General features: G+C 50.9%; 1 protein-coding gene across 1 annotated transcript in view; it reads right to left on the bottom strand.

The window, feature by feature from the left end:
- The window catches only part of B4GALNT3 (beta-1,4-N-acetyl-galactosaminyltransferase 3), a 65,636-nt gene that overhangs the window by 7,003 nt on the left and 40,076 nt on the right, over positions 1-18,557 (bottom strand). Inside the window, exons 3-15 of the mRNA XM_054514924.1 lie at positions 18,263-18,340; positions 10,362-10,457; positions 9,782-9,872; positions 8,805-8,905; positions 8,364-8,431; positions 7,777-7,855; positions 7,320-7,386; positions 5,499-5,642; positions 4,992-5,101; positions 4,409-4,509; positions 3,709-3,785; positions 2,120-3,122; positions 728-1,026 (exon numbers count right to left, since the gene is read on the bottom strand). Of these exons, the coding sequence (XP_054370899.1) occupies positions 728-1,026; positions 2,120-3,122; positions 3,709-3,785; positions 4,409-4,509; positions 4,992-5,101; positions 5,499-5,642; positions 7,320-7,386; positions 7,777-7,855; positions 8,364-8,431; positions 8,805-8,905; positions 9,782-9,872; positions 10,362-10,457; positions 18,263-18,340 (2,314 nt within the window). The remainder of the gene's footprint in view (positions 1-727; positions 1,027-2,119; positions 3,123-3,708; positions 3,786-4,408; positions 4,510-4,991; positions 5,102-5,498; positions 5,643-7,319; positions 7,387-7,776; positions 7,856-8,363; positions 8,432-8,804; positions 8,906-9,781; positions 9,873-10,361; positions 10,458-18,262; positions 18,341-18,557) is intronic.

Here is an 18,557-nt window from a genome sequence, read left to right as displayed (position 1 = left end):
CTCAACAACCTTTCAGGGATGATGTAATAGGCCCAGGCTGAAAACCTGGACTATAGAGCCAAGGAATCAGCGTGGGCTCTTCCCCACCATGTGACAGAGGCTTTCTCTGAGCTTACAAGCCATGGCTGCTTGGGCCCTATCCTATTTTTGAGGGTATTTAACTTGGAGGGAACAGAAATTGAAAGTGACCTATTGTATTTGTGGGGTGCTCTGTGGCAGGAAGGAATGATGAATCTGACTCCATGCTCTCAGAAGGCTAATTTATTATTTTATGATACTATATTATATTAAAGAATACTATACTATATTAAAGAATACAGGAAGGACACTTACACAATGCTAAAAAGATAATAATGGAAACTCGTGACTCTTTCCAGAGTCCTGACACAGCTTGGCACTGATTGGCCAAAGAGCAAAATAATTCACACCAGAAACCAATGAAACAATCATTATCCATGGATATATAAACAATCTCCAAACACATTCCACGTGTGAGCACAACACAGGAGAAGCAAATGAGATAAAGGTTGTTTTCCTTTTTCTCTGAGGCTTCTGAGCTTCTCAGGAGAAAAAATCCTGGGTGAAGGGATTTTTCGAGAGAATGTGAATGTGACATTGACCCAAGTAAGATGGTTGAAACTGGCTCAGACCCACTGTCCATGACTTCCCTCATGAGAACTGGCCACTGTGCCACCCCTCAATGTCCTGGGAAGGCAGATCCCCTTACCTGGCACCACGAAGTGAACCACAGCCTGGTGGTTCCAGGAAAATCCCTGGGGCCAGCACAGCTCTGGCTCGTTCGCCGCGGCCATCAGGTGCCGCCGGCGGCCCCACACCAGGTTCCTCATCCTCCTCTCGTCCTCCTCGTGGCTGCTGCTGCCCTGCCAGCCCTGGGCAAAGACATACTCGGAGAGGCGGACACGGCGCCGGCCCTGCTCCAGCAGCTCCAGCTCCAGCAGGTAGCGGCTGCCGCGCATGCGGTCCTGCCGCTTCTCCACGTTCACGATGCGCTGCAGCTGGAAGCGCCTGCGGGAGACACAGCTGCCGTGGGCACATCCTGGCCCTGTCCCTCCCCCAGCCCTGCTGGGTTCCTTCCTTGGGGCCAGCACAAAGCTTTCTGTCCCCAGCTCCCCCCTGCTTTGCTGCACCGCTTCCAAAGTTCCATGGGAATGTTTAGCACCTGTTTCTCCTAAATCCACAAGCGTGTGGGATTAGACCTGGGATTCTGGCCAAGAGAAAAATATTTGGCAAGAGAAATGAAATAAAGGTGACACAGAAAATAACAAATGTGTCTGAATGATTGTGTAGGGCTGGTAATAGTGAGTGTATTCAACACCACCTACAATGATGTTGGCACAAGGAGCATGTTTGGGCTGCTGAAACTGGCTCATGACACCTTATCAAACAGGAATATGGAGTAGGACTGAGCAATCATACAATAAATACTGGCAGGAGCTGTAGATTCAGAATGGCCAAAACTGGATGAAATGCCAGGTCATGCCCTTTCAGATCATTACAAGAATTTCTGCTATAAACCAGATGCTCGTGAGTTAAAAATCCTGAGAAAATCTTGTGTGTACTGGTCAGTTACACCTGGATGTGCCTGGTGTGACCCTGAAAAAGCAAATGTGATCTTAATATGTAACATTAGGCCTACCTCCAGCAGGGATTAGAAACTAATAACACCCATTCCATAAAACATCCAGGACATTGGTCACTTATGTATGGGAAGATTAACACCAACTGAAACCAGAAAAGACTGGTAAATTATAAAAATCAAGGCCAGCCAAACAGAAGGGTCAGGCGTTAGACTGTTTAGCTTATGGAGGCTAGAGGAAGTGTGTCTGTTTGCCAGAAGGGATGGTAAGTCTTGAGAAGAAAAAGAACCATGCCAAGACTATGTAACAAAAGAGTACCAGCTAAAGCTGGTACCATTTCTCAGGAAAAATAAGTGTGCCTAAAGTCCAGTGTTTTACACAGATTCCTTGCCTGAAATCTTATTTACCACATTTAGTTCATCCTCTGATTCTCACCAGTTACTCACATAACAGGTATTCCCCATGCAGCACGGTAAACCAGCTCTGGGACAGTGCCCCTTGTTTTTCTCACTGCACCTTACCCTTTACTCCTCTGGTTGAGCTTCCTCAGGAAGACACGTGTAACTTCCAGGGCCTCCCTTTCTCTTAGCAGCAAATTTCCTGAGGTGTTGCACTTCAGGTCAATCCAGTCCGTGCGCAGCATATGGAAGTCCAGGTTGTTCATGCTGAAGGTCTGCTCCCAGTTGACTGCCTGGTCAAACACTGGTACGTAATCAAAATCCTCCTCATCTTCCTCCGCTGGCTCCCCATCCACCTCTTCCTCCTCTGCTGCTCCTCCAGACTTGCCTTTCAAAGGAGATGCCACCTGTGCCTCTCCTTCACCCACATCCCCATCGTTGGCCGCCTTCTGCTCAGCAATGTAGGACTGCACCTGGCTCAGCCACTGTGGCAGCCCGGGCTGCTGGCTGGGGCTGGCAGCACTCACTGCCTGTCTCCCAGCTTTGCCAGACAATGGCATTCCTTTCCCAGCTGGCACGGTGCCTGCTGCCTGCAGCCTGTCCTTTGTGGTGCTGAGATCTCCTCGAGGTCCTACCCTGCTGGGAATTGTGACCCCTGAGTCCCTGGGGTCGCCAAGAGACTGCTGCCTTTGAGACACAGTCCTAGAAGGAGGGATTGTCCTTCTGACAGACACTCTCCCCTGGATGGCCCTGGCATGTTGCGGAGGGCTCCTGGAGTTGTCTTTGACGCCAGCTTTCACACGGGGTCTCTTCGTTACTGGGTTTCCCTCTAGGCCAGTCAGGCTGAGGCTTTGGTTGGTAGAGGCCAGCATGGCTGATTTGATACCAGATCTTTTTGTCCTCCTCCTCCTCTGTATCTCCTCTCCTGCATGGTCCCCTGTGACTGAGAGGAGCCGGCGGCGCTCCCGGAGGGAATAGTCCTGGTGGATGTTGTCACTGCCCAGCACGCTGCTGGGGACCTTGCCTGCAGGCCCTGCCCTCCCTGTGCCAGCGTGCTCAGGGGCACTGGTGCTCTCCACGTCCTGCTCCTCGTACTGCAGGTCATCCAGGTTCCCCTCCTGGGAGCCTGCAGGATGAATCAAAGTTACACCTCTGGCATCCTCCCTGCCCTGCCCTGCCTTCCCTGCCCAGGCACCCACCAGGCAGGGAGGCAGCTCCTTCTTGGCTTCTCTCAGTGTTGTCTCTCCTGCTCAGAGGGACAGGGATGCTCTCCCACATTGGAGCCATGCTCAGCCTCTTCAGCACCCTTCACCCACCACTGCCAAAGGCTGTGGAGCTGTCTGGCTTTGCCCTCAGCTGTGGGTCTGGCCACAGCTCTGCAGGGCAGGTGTGACCACAGGCTGCCACACTGCACACCTCTCCTGTGTTACTCCTGCCCATGGTTTTGCTAGAATTGCCCCTCAGCTAAGCTTTGGGCCTGAGAGTTGTCATGTTGTCTACTGCAGCCCCACTGTTTGGTGAGCTCCCAACCTGCCCTTATGGGAAGTAAAAGTGGCAGCAAAAGTCTCCTCCCAGACACAGCAATCTGGCAGGGAAAGGCTGAGACTTCCTTGGCATGGGAAGTCAACAGCTTCCTTCAGCTGGTGCTGCAAGACCACACACCAAAGTGACAGATAAAAGGATCCTCTGGGTTCTGACATTAGGGCCCCTACCTGGCTGCTCTGTCTTTTCTCCAGAGTCCAGGCTCTTCTCTGGTCGATCCATTTTCATGTACTTGTAAAATCCAAATCTGCAGAGAGAAGAGCAAAACACAAATTTGATGAATGTTACTTTGCCCTTTCCTGGAAGAAGGCAGAAGATCCTGAGCACAGGGAGGCCATAATCAGCTATCTTACTGGGAGAGTGACCTTCTTTATCCTGCAAAAAAGTCTTCCTGAATGTCTTGGAGTCCTTGCACAAGGTGTCTGATTGTTGCAGTAGGGAGCATGCAAGTAGCAGCTCCCTTGTGGGGCCACCACTGGGATCTGGGCACCAGTGAAGATGAGTGACATGCATTTCTTCCCCAGAAAGAGACCTGGTGGTGGCCACAGTTTGGCTTTCACAGTGACAGCTATCAGGAGGCTCCAGCCACTTGCAGGCCAAGCTTGCTGGGAATACGCTGCCTGATGTAAGAGAACAAACATGCTCTGACTCAGATACTGGGTTAACAGTGTAAGAAAAGCACTGGTAGTTTCCCCTGGAGACCTAAACATATTTTCACTTAAGTTATCAAAAGAAACTATAAATGCTTTAATGTTTTGCAAGACTTAAGGGATCTTTAAGAATTAAGAAGTGAACATGAAATTCCACACCAATTCCACCCTTCAAACATCTCCCCACCCTGCTAGTAACCCCAAATTTACAGCATGCTACCTTTCCAAATAATAAGGGTTTTCCTGGTAGAAGCATTTGTTGTCTTTCTCCATGTGGCTCAGGCGGCTGTAATCATTTGGGTAAACAAAGGATAGATGAACCTGTGAAGAAGAGAGAAAGACAAAGTGAAACCCTCATAAATGCCAGACATCAGACACAAGGTGACCCAGCTGCAGGATAACTAGCAGGAGTTGCTCACTCTTTCCCTTGTCCAGGAGCAGGCTGTGAGAATGGAAGACAGAAGGAAGCATGCTAGGATACATGTATGTATGCATGTGCCTTTTACCCACTCCCTCAGCGTCTGCCCACCTCTCTAACTGTGAGCTTAAGTCCTACAACAGAGTGAGAACTAACTGGGAGAGAGGTGGCCAAGTCCTCCTGAAGAGATGCCTGTGGCTTTAGCAATCCACACACACTAGAGTCCCCCCCATGGAGAATGAAACCCTCTCAACCATTGTGAGACTTCCTGCAAAGGCAGGGCGGCCTTTGGCTAACATGGGGCTTCAGGCCCCATGGCTAACAGGATTTCTTTTTCCTCCTTGTGTATCCCTGGGCAAGAATCAGGTTAAGAAACCCAACTTACAAACTGGAGCCCCTGGTAGCGCTGCAGAGGAAATCCATTCACCAGGTAGCTGGGCTTGTAGGGGCAGTCCGGCAGGGCCCGGTGCACGCGGGACTTGCTGAGCAGAGGCACTGCAGACAAGGAACACACAGGCAAGGGCTGCAGGAGGAGACCTGCTGCAACCACACACCAGCTTAGCTACCTCTGTCCCTGGTTCTATTTGTCCGTGTGAAATATTAAGGAATAGATTAAACAAATCTTCTTGCACAGCTCAGCTCTTTACATTCCTTTAAGACGCTCACACAAAAATATGCTTGGTGATGTGGTTTGAGCTGGATACCAGGAAAGAGGAGCTGGCTTTAGTCTGTGCTTTGTCTCCTACACCGACTGATAATGTAGCTGCCCCTCTCTTTTACACCAGGAATAAAAAAGCATGGCCTGGATAACTGCAGTGCAGGAGGACAATCCTTCCCAGCTGTGCTCCTGCACAGGCTGCAGTTACTCCCTCAGCTGCTTTCCCAGTCTCACCTTCATAAAGAGTGTCCCGGGGGTCAGGCTTCAACATGTCAGCTGGGTGTACCCTGCTGCCAGCGCTGCCAGCAGCCCAGCTCCTGCCAGTGGCCAGTGTCTGCGGGATGTGCCCAACCTCATCCATCTTCAGAAGCGTCTCATCTGGAGACCAGAGAGAGAACACAAGGGGGAGACAGGGGCTAACTTGCTCCTTGTCCTAAAAAACACCTCTCTCCAGTGCCAGCCCTTCTTAAATGGCATTGCATCCCTGGCACTAATGCTGTTTCTGGCACAGGCAAAGGAAAGGCTCTGACCCAGAAATCTGGAGACAGAGAAGCTGTGGGGTGGGAATACAGCTTTCACTGAAAGCAAACACACACAGTGATGAGAAGTGGGCAAAAATGACCTCCTGCCTTGGATACACCATCACTGAACAAGCTCCATGCTGGCAGGAACTCTGTGTTATTAGTATTAAGTTTCTTTTCAAAGGAGATGAAGAGAGATGAATGGGAGGAGAAACCTGAGGGGCAAAGGAAGGACCTTCAGTGGCTGAAGAGGATGTTACTCCAGAAAGGGAATGAAGCCCCACAGTAAAACAACAACAGGAAGCTCAAACTCAAGACTGGGTATTGGTTACATTTTTCCTTGAGTGCTGCTGTCACAGGACTTCGTGTCTCCATGGATCTTACTCTAAAATGAGGGGAATTGAATAAATATCCATGAAGGAAAAGCAATATCCTGCCAAGGGCACTGGTGTGCAACTTTGGGTACTGAACTTCATGGGACCCCAGAAAGAATGGGATGTCATGTAATACAGCCACAGCCACATAATATGAACAAGGGAAAAAACTATGGGCAGAAGGCAACAGATAAAAATGAGACTGCAGCACTGCACCTAAAAGTGAAGGGATCTTCTGGAATGTCAGTCTTCTATTCTACAGGTAGTTAGTAAGAAGAAAAGAGCAGAAGGAAAAAGGATGAAAATGGAAGACCAAATGGAAAGCCTAGTCCTAGCCACATGGGAGGTTTCAGAAAATACAGCAGCAGGTTGTGATCCACAGCAAACAGATGCCTTGATTACATCAGGGAGTCTTCCATGCACAAAAGGGCTGGTATGAAAAAAAGCCCAGAAATGTTGGAAGGCAACAGCAGTACATATGGAAAGGGGGAATGCTGGCAGAGGAAAGTGATGATGATAAAGCTGGGTAAGGGTAAACAGGACTAAGGAGCTTCTTAACTGATAACACCATCACTTGATGTGCTAAGAAGGGTTTACAAAACAGGAGGGACTGGACTGATGTGTTTGTAGCAATCCAGCACCAACAGAAAGACACTTGAGGCTGGGACAGAAGAAAGAAGCATCCCTCATCACTGCCAGGATATCCTGTTGTGTTCAGGACCCAGAGTGAAATCTCCTGAAGTGCTAGAGCAGCCCCTTCTCCCTGCTTGTGTCCAGCTGGCAGCACACCCCCACAGCTCCCATGTTTTGGGACTCATGCTCCCCCTGGCTCTGAGCAAGCAATCTCCATCCTGTGTTACTCTCCATCTACAACACCTTTGCAGACTCTCCTCTCTGCCCTTCCTCACTAGCTCTAGACTTCCCTAGAAGTAAGATTGGAAATAATGCTCCAATCTTACTTCTGATTCTCCTATGTTTAATAATGAATCACACTCTTGTCCAGAAGTCTTTCTCCTGAAGTGTCTCCACCTTTTTCTCCCAATGATGTGTATGCCTGGTATTTTCCTGGCTAGACAATGATTCATGGTGAAACATTGGATGCTGATACATTTAGGAAGAATGGGGAGGTGCTCGGGAAAACTTGTGATGAAGATACTTACTAGCAAAAAGGGAGAGATACTGGGAGTCAATGACTTTGAACTTTGCTTCTGGATCATTCAGTCTCCACTGGAACAGAGAAACACATTAAAATGAAGTACCTATGGAGTTAACCAAGCCTGAACAAAAGGAACACGCTACCCGTACTGGGACTGAATTTACCCAGCAGCAAAAGACTGGGAATGAGCAGAGATCCCCCAGGACACATCCAAGCCAGGAAAGGCCAAAAAGCTGCAACAGACCCCAGAGAAGGCAGATTTATCCCAAATAAGCAGAGGAAGGGGTCCTGACACATGGCCAGGACTATCTCACACAGAAGTAGGTAAGGGCTCTGCAAGGGATGAGCTCCATCTCATGCAATGAGGAGCTGAGGCCAGGGAAAGGAGGGAAATGGTTACAAACGTCATTCCTGCGCTCTGTGGGGTCACATATAGGGGACCACCACTTTCACAGACTCACTGCTACTTCCACGTGGTCTGTTCCTCTGTCATCCTGCTTGTGCAGCACCTCAAAGTAGTACCTGCCCTCTGCTGACAACCTGCCAAGAACAAGGTGTCTGTCACCAGGAGCATTAAGGAACATTTCTTAGCTTGTCAGCAGACAATGAGTGCAGAGCAACCACACCCCTGAAACAACCTAATTCTCAGGGTAGGCGGGGTTAGTGCTGCCAAGAAAATTTAGATCCTCCCAGTGAGATAGGCAGCTTTACTTATGCACCTGGAGCACTCCAGATCCTTCCTAGTTAATTCTGAATAACTCCCTCTCAGTGTGGCCTGCTAGGAAACCTGGCCAGTTCCAAGGCAGGAAGCTTGGGATACAGGTCATATAGGGGAGCCTGGATGTGCTGGTGTTTGATTGCTGCAGGGAAGAAAAATCCAGTGTTGCATTCCTGCAGTAAATCAGCAAGGCTTTGGCAATACCCCAGAGTAATCCCTTTCTCTGTATTGCGAAACTCCTCAGGGCAAGCCTGAGTGCTTTTCCCTTATCCTTGTGATTTCCTGGTCATGTGCAGAGCTGGCTGGGACTGAGGGACTTAGCTCACTCACCTCACCAGGTTTGACTTCTGGCTGTGAAATTTCCCAAACTCTCCTGGTGCAGTCCACTCCTTCCCCGTCTGTGAAGAGATAGAAGATGGCTCTAGTTAAGATGAGTTTCTTCCCTTGTTACTGCACTGACAATGAAAAAAAAGGAAAATTTAACTCCCTCTTCCCTCCAACTCCTCCTGGTAAGTCATCTGTGAAATCCATCACCTGTGGACAGATTTAAGTCCCCTAATTGTGAACAAGGGACTCCCAATAGCACTACCAAGAGGTAAGTGGCTTAAGATATCACATGTCATACCCCATCTGGCATCAGTGCTGATGCTGTCTGTGGTTGGGCAGGGAAAGAAACCTGGGTAGTCCAAGGAAGCAGTAAGTCAGGAAGGTGTCTGTTCCCACAGGAACATTAAAGCCTGGATGGGAGAAGCCATGCAGCATGCACTGTACCTTGCCTACACTGGCCAGCAGCTGGAGACCAGAGGGCTTTTCATCTGGACTCAGCCAGAACTCAGCATTGTCATCTGCAGCAATGGCAAACTGAAACTCCCCTGTCGAGAGATGGAGGGAGTAAGTAGGGCTTTGGGGTAAGGGCTTGTGCACAGAACGGATCCTGCTCCTCTAAAATGCTGTCTTTACCCTTTTTCCTGGTGAGACCATCATCCCTTTCCCTTTTGATATTATCACCTTCCTGCCTTTGAACCTCTCTGCTAACTCTGCTGTGACTGAAAACAAACTTTACAGATGTCACTGGTTCAGTGTCCCTCCTGCACTGGCTTCACCTGACATCTAACCTGGAAAGCTAAGAAGTCTATGCAAAGCCTCCCCTGACATCCCTTTTGCTTCCAGAGCAAAACTGTGTGTGAGCTGCAGTGTTTGGGTGGAGGAATGAGCCACAGAGGGAGACAGAGGTGCCTGAGGTGCACCCTTTGTCTGGGGTCACGGGGATGGCAGCTGCAGGCCAGTGACAGAGGCTGAGTGCCAGCAGGCTGCTCGGGGCAGAGGCATGCAGCTGGGGGACACAGATGTCACTGCTGTCAGATGGCATTCATGGCAAGCAGAAGGGACATCACTGATGTCACGGACAGTCCTGGCCATGCCAGGGAGGGAGGCAAAGCTCAGGGATTGTTTGTGTCCACATACACACCATGGGCTGTGAATTTACAACAACATTGTTATTTATCAACACTTCCCATCTGCTTTCTCCTTCATCAACACTTCCCATCTGCTTTCTCCTGTGCTTCTCCTCACCAGGGAGAGGCAGACGTGCTTCCAGCCACGCCAAGGCTGTGGCCAGTCACACACACCACCCACACAAGGGACCTGGTATTGGAATTGCCAGGGTGAGGGCACCAGTGGTGCAGCACCAGGAGGGGAGGGAGGGGAAGGTGACAAGAGACACGAGTGAAGGCACTCAGAGCCCTCACCATCGGTGAAAGGATGCAGGTAACCAAATATCCGGAGACCATAGTTGGTCCATTTTGGGGACACGGCCAACTTCTTCAGCATAGTTCTTGTCTGAAATGGAAGAAGAAAAAATTCATAACAATAATTTTAGATGTGACAGGAAGAAGGGAAGAATCAAAAACCCTGGGACAGGTGGGCAGAGGGTTTTCTCTGAGAGGAGGATGGAGGCAAAGTGAAAGAGCCAACCAAGTAAGAAATGAGATGGAGCAGGTGCTGCTGAGAAGGGGGTGCACTGAGATGGTGGGGACAGGGCATGGCATGGAAGCCACTAAGAAGGAGAGCACCAAATACAGGGCTCCTTCAGCCTGTGTCTGAGCCCTGGCAGGCCAGCAGGTGTGAAATGACCCTCCCCTGTGCAGCAGAAGAGCCCTTCTGAAAGCTTCCTGCTCCCTCAGCAGGAGGACAGAGGAGGTGGTTGAGAGGGAGGTGGTGGATTTTAACAAAAAGCAGGACAGAGGCAGGATGTGAAGGGAACAAGGGTGATCCACCTGGAAGCTGAGCTGGGAAGTGCAGGACAGTGGATGCCATGGTCTTACTCACGTGAGGGAAGAGAGGGAAGTGGAGGTTTCTCCTGAGCTGCTCGATGGAGCTGCCACACCAGTCCTCAAACACATGCAGGTTGGCCTGGCCCTGGAACTAGAAGGCAGAAGTGGAGCACCATGAACTGCTGCATCCAACCCGTGTCCCTCCTCTGCTCTGACAGCCTTGGCCACGGCCCCTGGAGTGCTTGGGAGAGTGAAGGAAGATTCCTTTGCTATCATGGACTGCTCTGCAGGGTCCAGAGCACTGCTGCTCATCTGCTGAAGGTGTGGGGCTGGCACACACCCACCTGAATGGCACCAGGGAACTGTGCTAATGCTTGGGACACCTCAGTTCCATGGCTGGGCTCTGCTCCATCAAGGAGGTGTTTCACCAGAGGGCTGTGCTCTGAGGCCATGGTGTGCAACACACAGCAGCTCCCCATGATGTAACACCTTATGTTCTGCAAGAAGGTGTTTTGGACTCCCTCACCATCTCAGGGCTATTTTCCTGACCTGAGGAAGAGGGAACACCCTAGGGAGGGGACATGCTTCTCAAAGCATATTCTAGAGGTAAAGCTGATGGAAGATGGGGGGCACAGGGAGATGGAGGCCCAGCAGAGCAGGGAGCAGCAGCACAGCCTCTGTGTGTCTGCAGAGGCACAGAAACACTGAGGGAAGTGTGGGTTCCAGCCTGGAGAGCACAGGAGGGTGTGCAGTGTGAGTACAGCTCCCTGCCAGGCAGCCAGCCCCATCGGGAGAGGCTGCCACTGTCCAGCTGAGACCTGGAGCACAGCTGGGCTGGGAAAAGCTTGCTGGCCACTGTGGGACTTCAGCAAAACACTCCTCAAAACACAGACTTTATTTCTGTCAGAGCCATTCAGAAGGGAGTCACTGTCTGCTCCCCAGCAAAGTCCAAGCTTTCTGCCTGCAACCAGTGGAGCTGGATACTGAAACCCTCCTTGCAGCACTGGCATCCAACAGTGAAGAATAAATAAGCTGGAGACTGTACAAGCTACCTTAGATGGCAAAAGACTGAAGAAAGGAATAGGTTGCCTTGGGACTGGGGAGGTTTTGCTGTGGCTGTCTTGCCTATATAAGGGCTGTAGGAGCAAGGCTGGGGAAACAGCCTGAACAGCACCCAAATGTCTACAGATGGCAGCAAATTCTTAGTTTTTGCTGGGGAGGCTCTAGCAGGCCTGAAGCAGCACAGTGGAGGAGGGTCCAGCCTCTCTGTGCACTTCTGCCAGAGAAACTTCTTCACTGAGTTATTTTTCCCAGGATGGTGGGTTGGGGGCGTGTTTTGAAATAAACTGTGGCTTGAAGCAAGGCTATGAAGCAGATTTAGCTCCACAGCAGCAATGCTCCTTGAGAGCTGTGGATTTTTAGTCGTGCATGTGAAAACCATTTCTGTGTGCCAGGCAAAGCACATTCACAACCACTGCTGCTCTGGAGAGGTCTCTCATCAGCCCCTTCTCACTGGTGTCCCCATTGCCAAGGCTTGATGGATGTCTGCAAGCTCAGGATCCCCCCCACTAGCATCTCCTCCCCTTCCTTCCTCTGCTGACATCCATCAGCCTGGATTCTGCCCACCAGGCAAGAGGAAAAGCAGTGAGACAAAGTGGATGGAATTCCTCAGAGCAATGCACAGAATCAGAGTGGAGACAGGCAGAGGGCTCAGGGTGATGGAGGCAGCCAAAAGAAACCTGGGACTCTGCAGGAACTTGTGATACAAATAAATCACTGCAAGCGTGACAAACACCAAATTGGAATTTAATTGCTGTGCAGTCCCGTGCCCCTTGGCCAAATCCAGGTTCACACCCAAGGGTCTTACACTGCTTTTCTCAGCCAAATCAAATAATGACAACTGCTGCTTCTTGTGGAACATGAAGGGAGAGGAACAGGCTGGGCTCCCACAGAGAATCACTGCCAGAAGCTGACTCCTTTGGAAGTCTGCTGGTACCCACAAATGATTCTGGTTTTTTGGGTTCTTTTTTTTTTTTTTTTTTTTTTTGAGAATTGCTTGCACAGGGCAGGCAGCAGGCTCAGAGCTCTATGAAATGTAGCACAACACTCCCACACCGTGGACAGGCTGGCACTGCAGCTCACTCCTGCCAAAGACAGACCATGGGGATGATCTCAAAGCTCAGGACTGCAACGAAGCTGGGCTGGCTTTGACATGGGGCAGCCCAAATGGAAAACCAGATATTTATAAAGGCATATCCCAAAAGACTGGCTATACTTGCTCAAGTGTTTGCAGAGTAAAACTTGGATCAGTCCCATTGCAACACAAAACTTCACTGCAGTTTGGCACTATTAGGGAGAGGGCAGCCTAATAAAAAATAAGGCAGACAGCACTGTACTAGGTACACCATCAATACTTATAGAGATAATTCCTGAGATTTCTAGCCCAACACTCCTACCTCCAAAGTCTTTACAAAGCCTCCAGAGAGGAGATTCTGGCAGGAGTTAAAGAGATCACCTTGCTTTCCTGCACTCACAGCTACTAGAAATAATTAACTGGTAAATAATATTTCTTGCATGCAATTTTAAAGTATTTTCTACATTGACAAATTTTCTCCTGAGTAGAGGCAGCTTAGCTTAGTTTTTGTTTCCTCTTAAAGGGAAAAAAAGAATACTATTGACAGATAAGTGCTGGCTGCCCAAAGTGCTGCTTTGGGACTGAATACTGAGCTAGGCTTTAATTTTAGACCCCTACGAGTCATCAGCATAGCAGCTGTTTTGAAACTCTATCACCTCTGTCCCTCCAACTCAATTCACAGCTGCCCATTACAGGCAGCTGAGAAATTCTTCTGTTTGCTATATGAGTATCCTCTCATGCAACATGCTGTAAAAATCTCCTGCCTGGGACTTTTGCAGATTGCAGTTACAGAGCAACATCACCACCATTCCCAATTCATGTGCACAGAAATGTCAATGGATTTTCTAAAATATGATTTTTAGAACATGATTGTAAAACATGGTTACTGTATTTGACTTCCCAGCTTGGCCTATGTTTGAATTCCTACCTGGCTCTGTTTTGCAAAGGGCTGGAAATTTAGGAACTGGCAAGCAACAAGTTAAGTTTACTTTCTCCCCCTAAAAATATCTGCTTTGAAAATTCTGTATAGACTGATTTGGCAAGAACCAGCAACAGAAACCATGAGTCTGAGTATTCAAAGGAGCTGATTTTATGTGACCTTCCCATTTAGAGGGTTTCTACTGCCCTTGAGGCTTCTCCAACACCTTTCCCCTGTTGCTTATCACCCTGCTGAAATAGCAGCAGTGCAGGATCCCAGCTCAGGCCCAGAACAGGCACAGGTTACACACCAAGGGCAACAGAACAGGCACAGTGAGTGTGCCCTGGAGCACACAGAGCACAGTGTGAGTGTGCCCTGGAGCACACAGAGCAGTGTGAGTGTGCCCTGGAGCACCCAGCACAGTGTGAGTGTGCCCTGGAGCACACAGAGCACAGTGTGAGTGTGCCCTGGAGCACACACAGCACAGTGTGAGTGTGCCCTGGAGCACACAGAGCACAGTGTGAGTGTGCCCTGGAGCACACACAGCACAGTGTGAGTGTGCCCTGGAGCACCCAGCACAGTGTGAGCGTGCCCTGGAGCACACACAGCACAGTGTGAGTGTGCCCTGGAGCACACAGAGCACAGTGTGAGTGTGCCCTGGAGCACCCAGCACAGTGTGAGCGTGCCCTGGAGCACACAGAGCACAGTGTGAGTGTGCCCTGGAGCACACACAGCACAGTGTGAGTGTGCCCTGGAGCACACAGAGCACAGTGTGAGTGTGCCCTGGAGCACACACAGCACAGTGTGAGTGTGCCCTGGAGCACCCAGAGCACAGTGTGAGTGTGCCCTGGAGCACCCAGAGCACAGTGTGAGTGTGCCCTGGAGCACACAGAGCACAGTGTGAGTGCGCCCTAGAGCACACACAGCACAGTGTGAGTGTGCCCTGGAGCACACAGAGCACAGTGTGAGTGTGCCCTGGAGCACACCCAGCACAGTGTGAGTGTGCCCTGGAGCACACACAGCACAGTGTGAGTGTGCCCTGGAGCACACAGAGCACAGTGTGAGTGCGCCCTGGAGCACCCAGCACAGTGTGAGCGTGCCCTGGAGCACACAGAGCACAGTGTGAGTGTGCCCTGGAGCACACAGAGCACAGTGTGAGTGTGCCCTGGAGCACACAGAGCACAGTGTGAGTGTGCCCTGGAGCACACACAGCACAGTGTGAGTGTGCCCTGGAGCACACACAGTACAGTGTGAGTGCGCCCTGGAGCACACAGAGCACAGTGTGAGTGTGCCCTGGAGCACACAGAGCACAGTGTGAGTGCGCCCTAGAGCACACACAGTACAGTGTGAGTGTGCCCTGGAGCACACAGAGCACAGTGTGAGTGTGCCCTGGAGCACACACAGCACAGTGTGAGTGTGCCCTGGAGCACACAGAGCACAGTGTGAGTGTGCCCTGGAGCACACACAGCACAGTGTGAGTGTGCCCTGGAGCACACACAGCACAGTGTGAGTGTGCCCTGGAGCACACACAGCACAGTGTGAGTGTGCCCTGGAGCACACACAGCACAGTGTGAGTGTGCCCTGGAGCACACAGCACCTGAGTCTCCTCCCCAGGGAGGCTGGGCAGGCTGGCACCCTTTGAGCACAGTGCCCCAGGCACTGTGACAGTGCTGTCCCAGCAAGGGAGAGCTGAACCCTTACAAGGGCAGGGAGGGGACACCTGGGCTGGGCCTTTGCTTGGCACTGATGCAGCTGTGCCCCTCCAGGGCTGTGGGACTGTGGCTGGCCTGAGCTCCAGCCCAACCCTCCCCACTGAGCACACTGGAAAAATGTCTGTCTGCAGCCCTAGCATTGCAGTAAAAGATTTTGGCATTTCTGCTTCCTTCTAGTGAGAAATGTTAGATTATCAGCCCCTGCTACAAGAACTGAGCATAGAGGAGGATCAGGGACATAGACAACCCAGACCCCTTGCTAGCCCAAACCCTATCATGTCCAAACTCTCTGGGGGTGGCACCACACAGCCAGGGGCTCCTGCTGAGCAAAGAGCCCAGGGAAGAAAGATCCAGGCAAGCAGCAAAGCTGAGAGAACTGCAGCAGCAGAGACATGACCTCCTGGCCTGTAACTGGAGCAGGATGGAGAGGAGAAGCTTTCCTAATTTAATCCTGGGCAGCTTTGGCATCACAGAAGCAAATCAGCTGCATAGCTGCATGCAGCCCAGGGAATGATAAACAGGGCACAGAGAGGGCCTGAGCCACAGAAGAAAGGCAACATTGTGCTGCCAACTAGAAACTCCTGAGTTTGTAAGACTCTTCTGTCTCCTCAGAGTGGCTGGGGCCCCTCCTCCTGCCTGGCCCAGCTCCCCTGGCTGGGTGACATTGAGCAGGCAGCAGCTGGGCTTGGCAGCCCGCTCTGCTGTGCTGGGCACTTGTGGGAATCCATCAAGACAAGTTAGCAGGACAGCCCCTGTCTGGGTGGGCACGAGTAGACAAGGAAGGGACATCAGCAGAGACAGAGTGAGCAGCAATAGCTTTGTCTTTCAGTCCTCTCAGGAAAGGATGATGATGTCCTCTTGGGCAGCTTAGGTAGCAGGACAACACTCGAGCACAATCCTTTGGTTTTGTGCAGCACCTGTGCAACTGTACAAGTGCTGCCTGCAAGGGGCTGTGCTCCTGAACATCCCTCACACCTCCTGCAGAGAGAAGGCTGTGCAGACATGAAGGAGGAAAGGACATTTTAAATGCACCCCTGCACTGCCCAGACCTTTCTCCTCTCAGAGCTGAGCAGATGCTTTTGCAGAGGTAAATGAGAACAGCCTGGCTAACCTTTCAGTCATTTTCTGAAAGCCCTGCCCACACCTACAGCAGTGTCAAATGGTGACACTCATACCCCACAGCACAGGTCTGCCCTGACGATAGCCAGGCACGTTTCTGAATTAATGAAACAAAACACCCCACACCTCTCCAGCCTGAGCAGGCAGTCTGTGATGCTGGGAGCTGGAAGACTTTGCTCTGGTGCCTGGAAGTGACAGTAAGGATAACAACCATCATGTGCACAGGCACCTTGAGGAACCAGGAGCAAGGGTGAACCCTCCTTTCCCCCAGGTGCCAGAGCAAAATTTCAATTTGGGATTTCCAACGAGCACACTTTCCTACCACGTTATCCAAGGCTGAAGACTGAAGCTGCCTATCTCATATCCTGAAACTGAGAGAGGAAAACTGAAACCTGTCCTTTTTTGGCAATGCTAGCTGCCAGCTCACTCTGCAACCCTGTTAATTATTTATGTTTTTCAGGAATATGTCTCTCTATTAACACAAAGCCCAGCTCCCTGAGCTGTGTGAGGCAACCTGGTGTCCCTCGCCCCAGGAATCAGGCTGCAATTAAGTTATTAGAGATGCTGTGGGAAGGGCACAATGGGATTACAGACCCAGGGTAATTAATTTGGGCAGAGCCACAGAAAAACTTAATCCCCAGGCTGGGAGAAATTTCAGTTGGTGGTTGGGAGGACAGCAAGCAGCTCTGTACAGAGCTGTGTTCACAGATCCCTCTCCAGCTCCTGCAGCTGGTACTAGGGAAGCACTGGCCTCTGTTTGCAGTCAGGGGGACTCTGCTGACCCCTGGGCACACACAGTGCCACAGCCAAAGAGAAAAGTGTCCAGGCCACAGAGTGCACCACTAACCTGGCACACACAGGCTCACTGCACACCACAGCTGGCCACTCTCCAGATTCACTGCTTGGGAAATCTCTAGGGAGGGGATCAGAGACACAGGGCACAGCCTCGGGGAAGCTGGGAGATGCCACACAGAGCCTGTACTGCCCAGTGCCATGGGAGAAGGGAGCAGCAAACGCTCAGTGTCATCCCTGGACACAGCAGCAGCCCTGTCCCTGACATCCTGCTGGCTCTTAGCCAGCAGCTGCTGATCTGGGAGGCAGCTCTGCCTGCAAGGCCCTGCAGCTGGAGAAGACCCCAGGCTCCAGCTGGGACCAGCACTCCAGAGCCCATGCTCTGACACAGAACAGATCAGTGGCCTGATCTGGTTCTGGGCACTGGAAGGTGGCTGATGCTGCCTGCTGCCAGGAAAGCCAAGGCTGCAGGGGCCTGAACTGCTCCTTGCTCTTCAGGATAAGACCTGAAGGACCTGAACTGCTCCTTGCTGTGGCTGGATGGATACACTCTCCCTCCATTACCAGTGAGATGTGGAGATCTGAGTGCAGGGCCAGCAGCCTGCTCCCTCCCCTGGAGACTCACAGAGGCTCCTTAATTTGTGCAGGTCTCTAATCACCTTGAGGAATTTAGTGAGCTGGCTCCATTAACTAAATGCCCCCTGGCTGGTGTCCCTCTCATTAGAAGCAGGCTGCATTGCTCCCTTATCTGAAGAGGAATGATGAGATAAGGGAACAGGGGAGGAAAGAATAATTGAGGCATGAAGGAAACAAAGGGAGTGTTTACCCCAGCCTGCAAGGGTCACCAGAGAGGGTCTCTGTTCATGGAAGTGCCACTGAAGTGGAGAAATCTCCACCTATGACACACAGGATGGCAAAAGCCAGAGCAAGAGCAGTGGGACGCTTCTGTGTGCCACAGTCATGTATTTGCTCATTGAATGATTGGCCCTACACACCCCAGCCCTGAATAAACTTCACTTTTCAGGGAGGTAAAGGGCTGCCTGGAATTGCAGGTGGGTGCTTGGAGCCTTGAGGAGTTGTGGAGACACCAAATTACCTGGAATCTGGACACTCCAGTCTTTCCAGATGATTACTCAGGTGTGTAAGTGTCATTAAGCTGGGAGTGGACTTCTAGTAAAGTGAATTAATTTCCAGCCATACCTTTCCATGCCTTTCATTTTTGCTGTTCAGGTCTCTAGCCATAACCCCCCTCACCCAAAATGATGGAGAAAGGCACCCACCTCTGGCATCCATGGGACAGGGCTGCCAACAGCTGCGAAATTTGATTTATTCCTCCCACCTATTTGCAGCTCTTGGACCTGAAATACAAGCAGAGAAAAGTCAAAATAACCTGAAAAATGGCATGGCACTGACAAGTACAAGGTGGTTCTACACAAGCTCTACAAGAGGGCTCAAACCTCATCACAAGAACATATGAGAAAATAAAACAAGTTTTCAAGCTCCCTTTCCAAAGGACAAGCCACATATCATGGATGTAACAGGGTGAAAATGCTCCCTGTTTTTTTTTTTTTTTGA

Source organism: Molothrus ater, chromosome 5, assembly GCF_012460135.2.
Source record: "Molothrus ater isolate BHLD 08-10-18 breed brown headed cowbird chromosome 5, BPBGC_Mater_1.1, whole genome shotgun sequence".
In the NCBI taxonomy this organism is placed as follows: domain Eukaryota; kingdom Metazoa; phylum Chordata; class Aves; order Passeriformes; family Icteridae; genus Molothrus; species Molothrus ater.
This window is presented reverse-complemented; position numbering and strand designations above follow the sequence as displayed.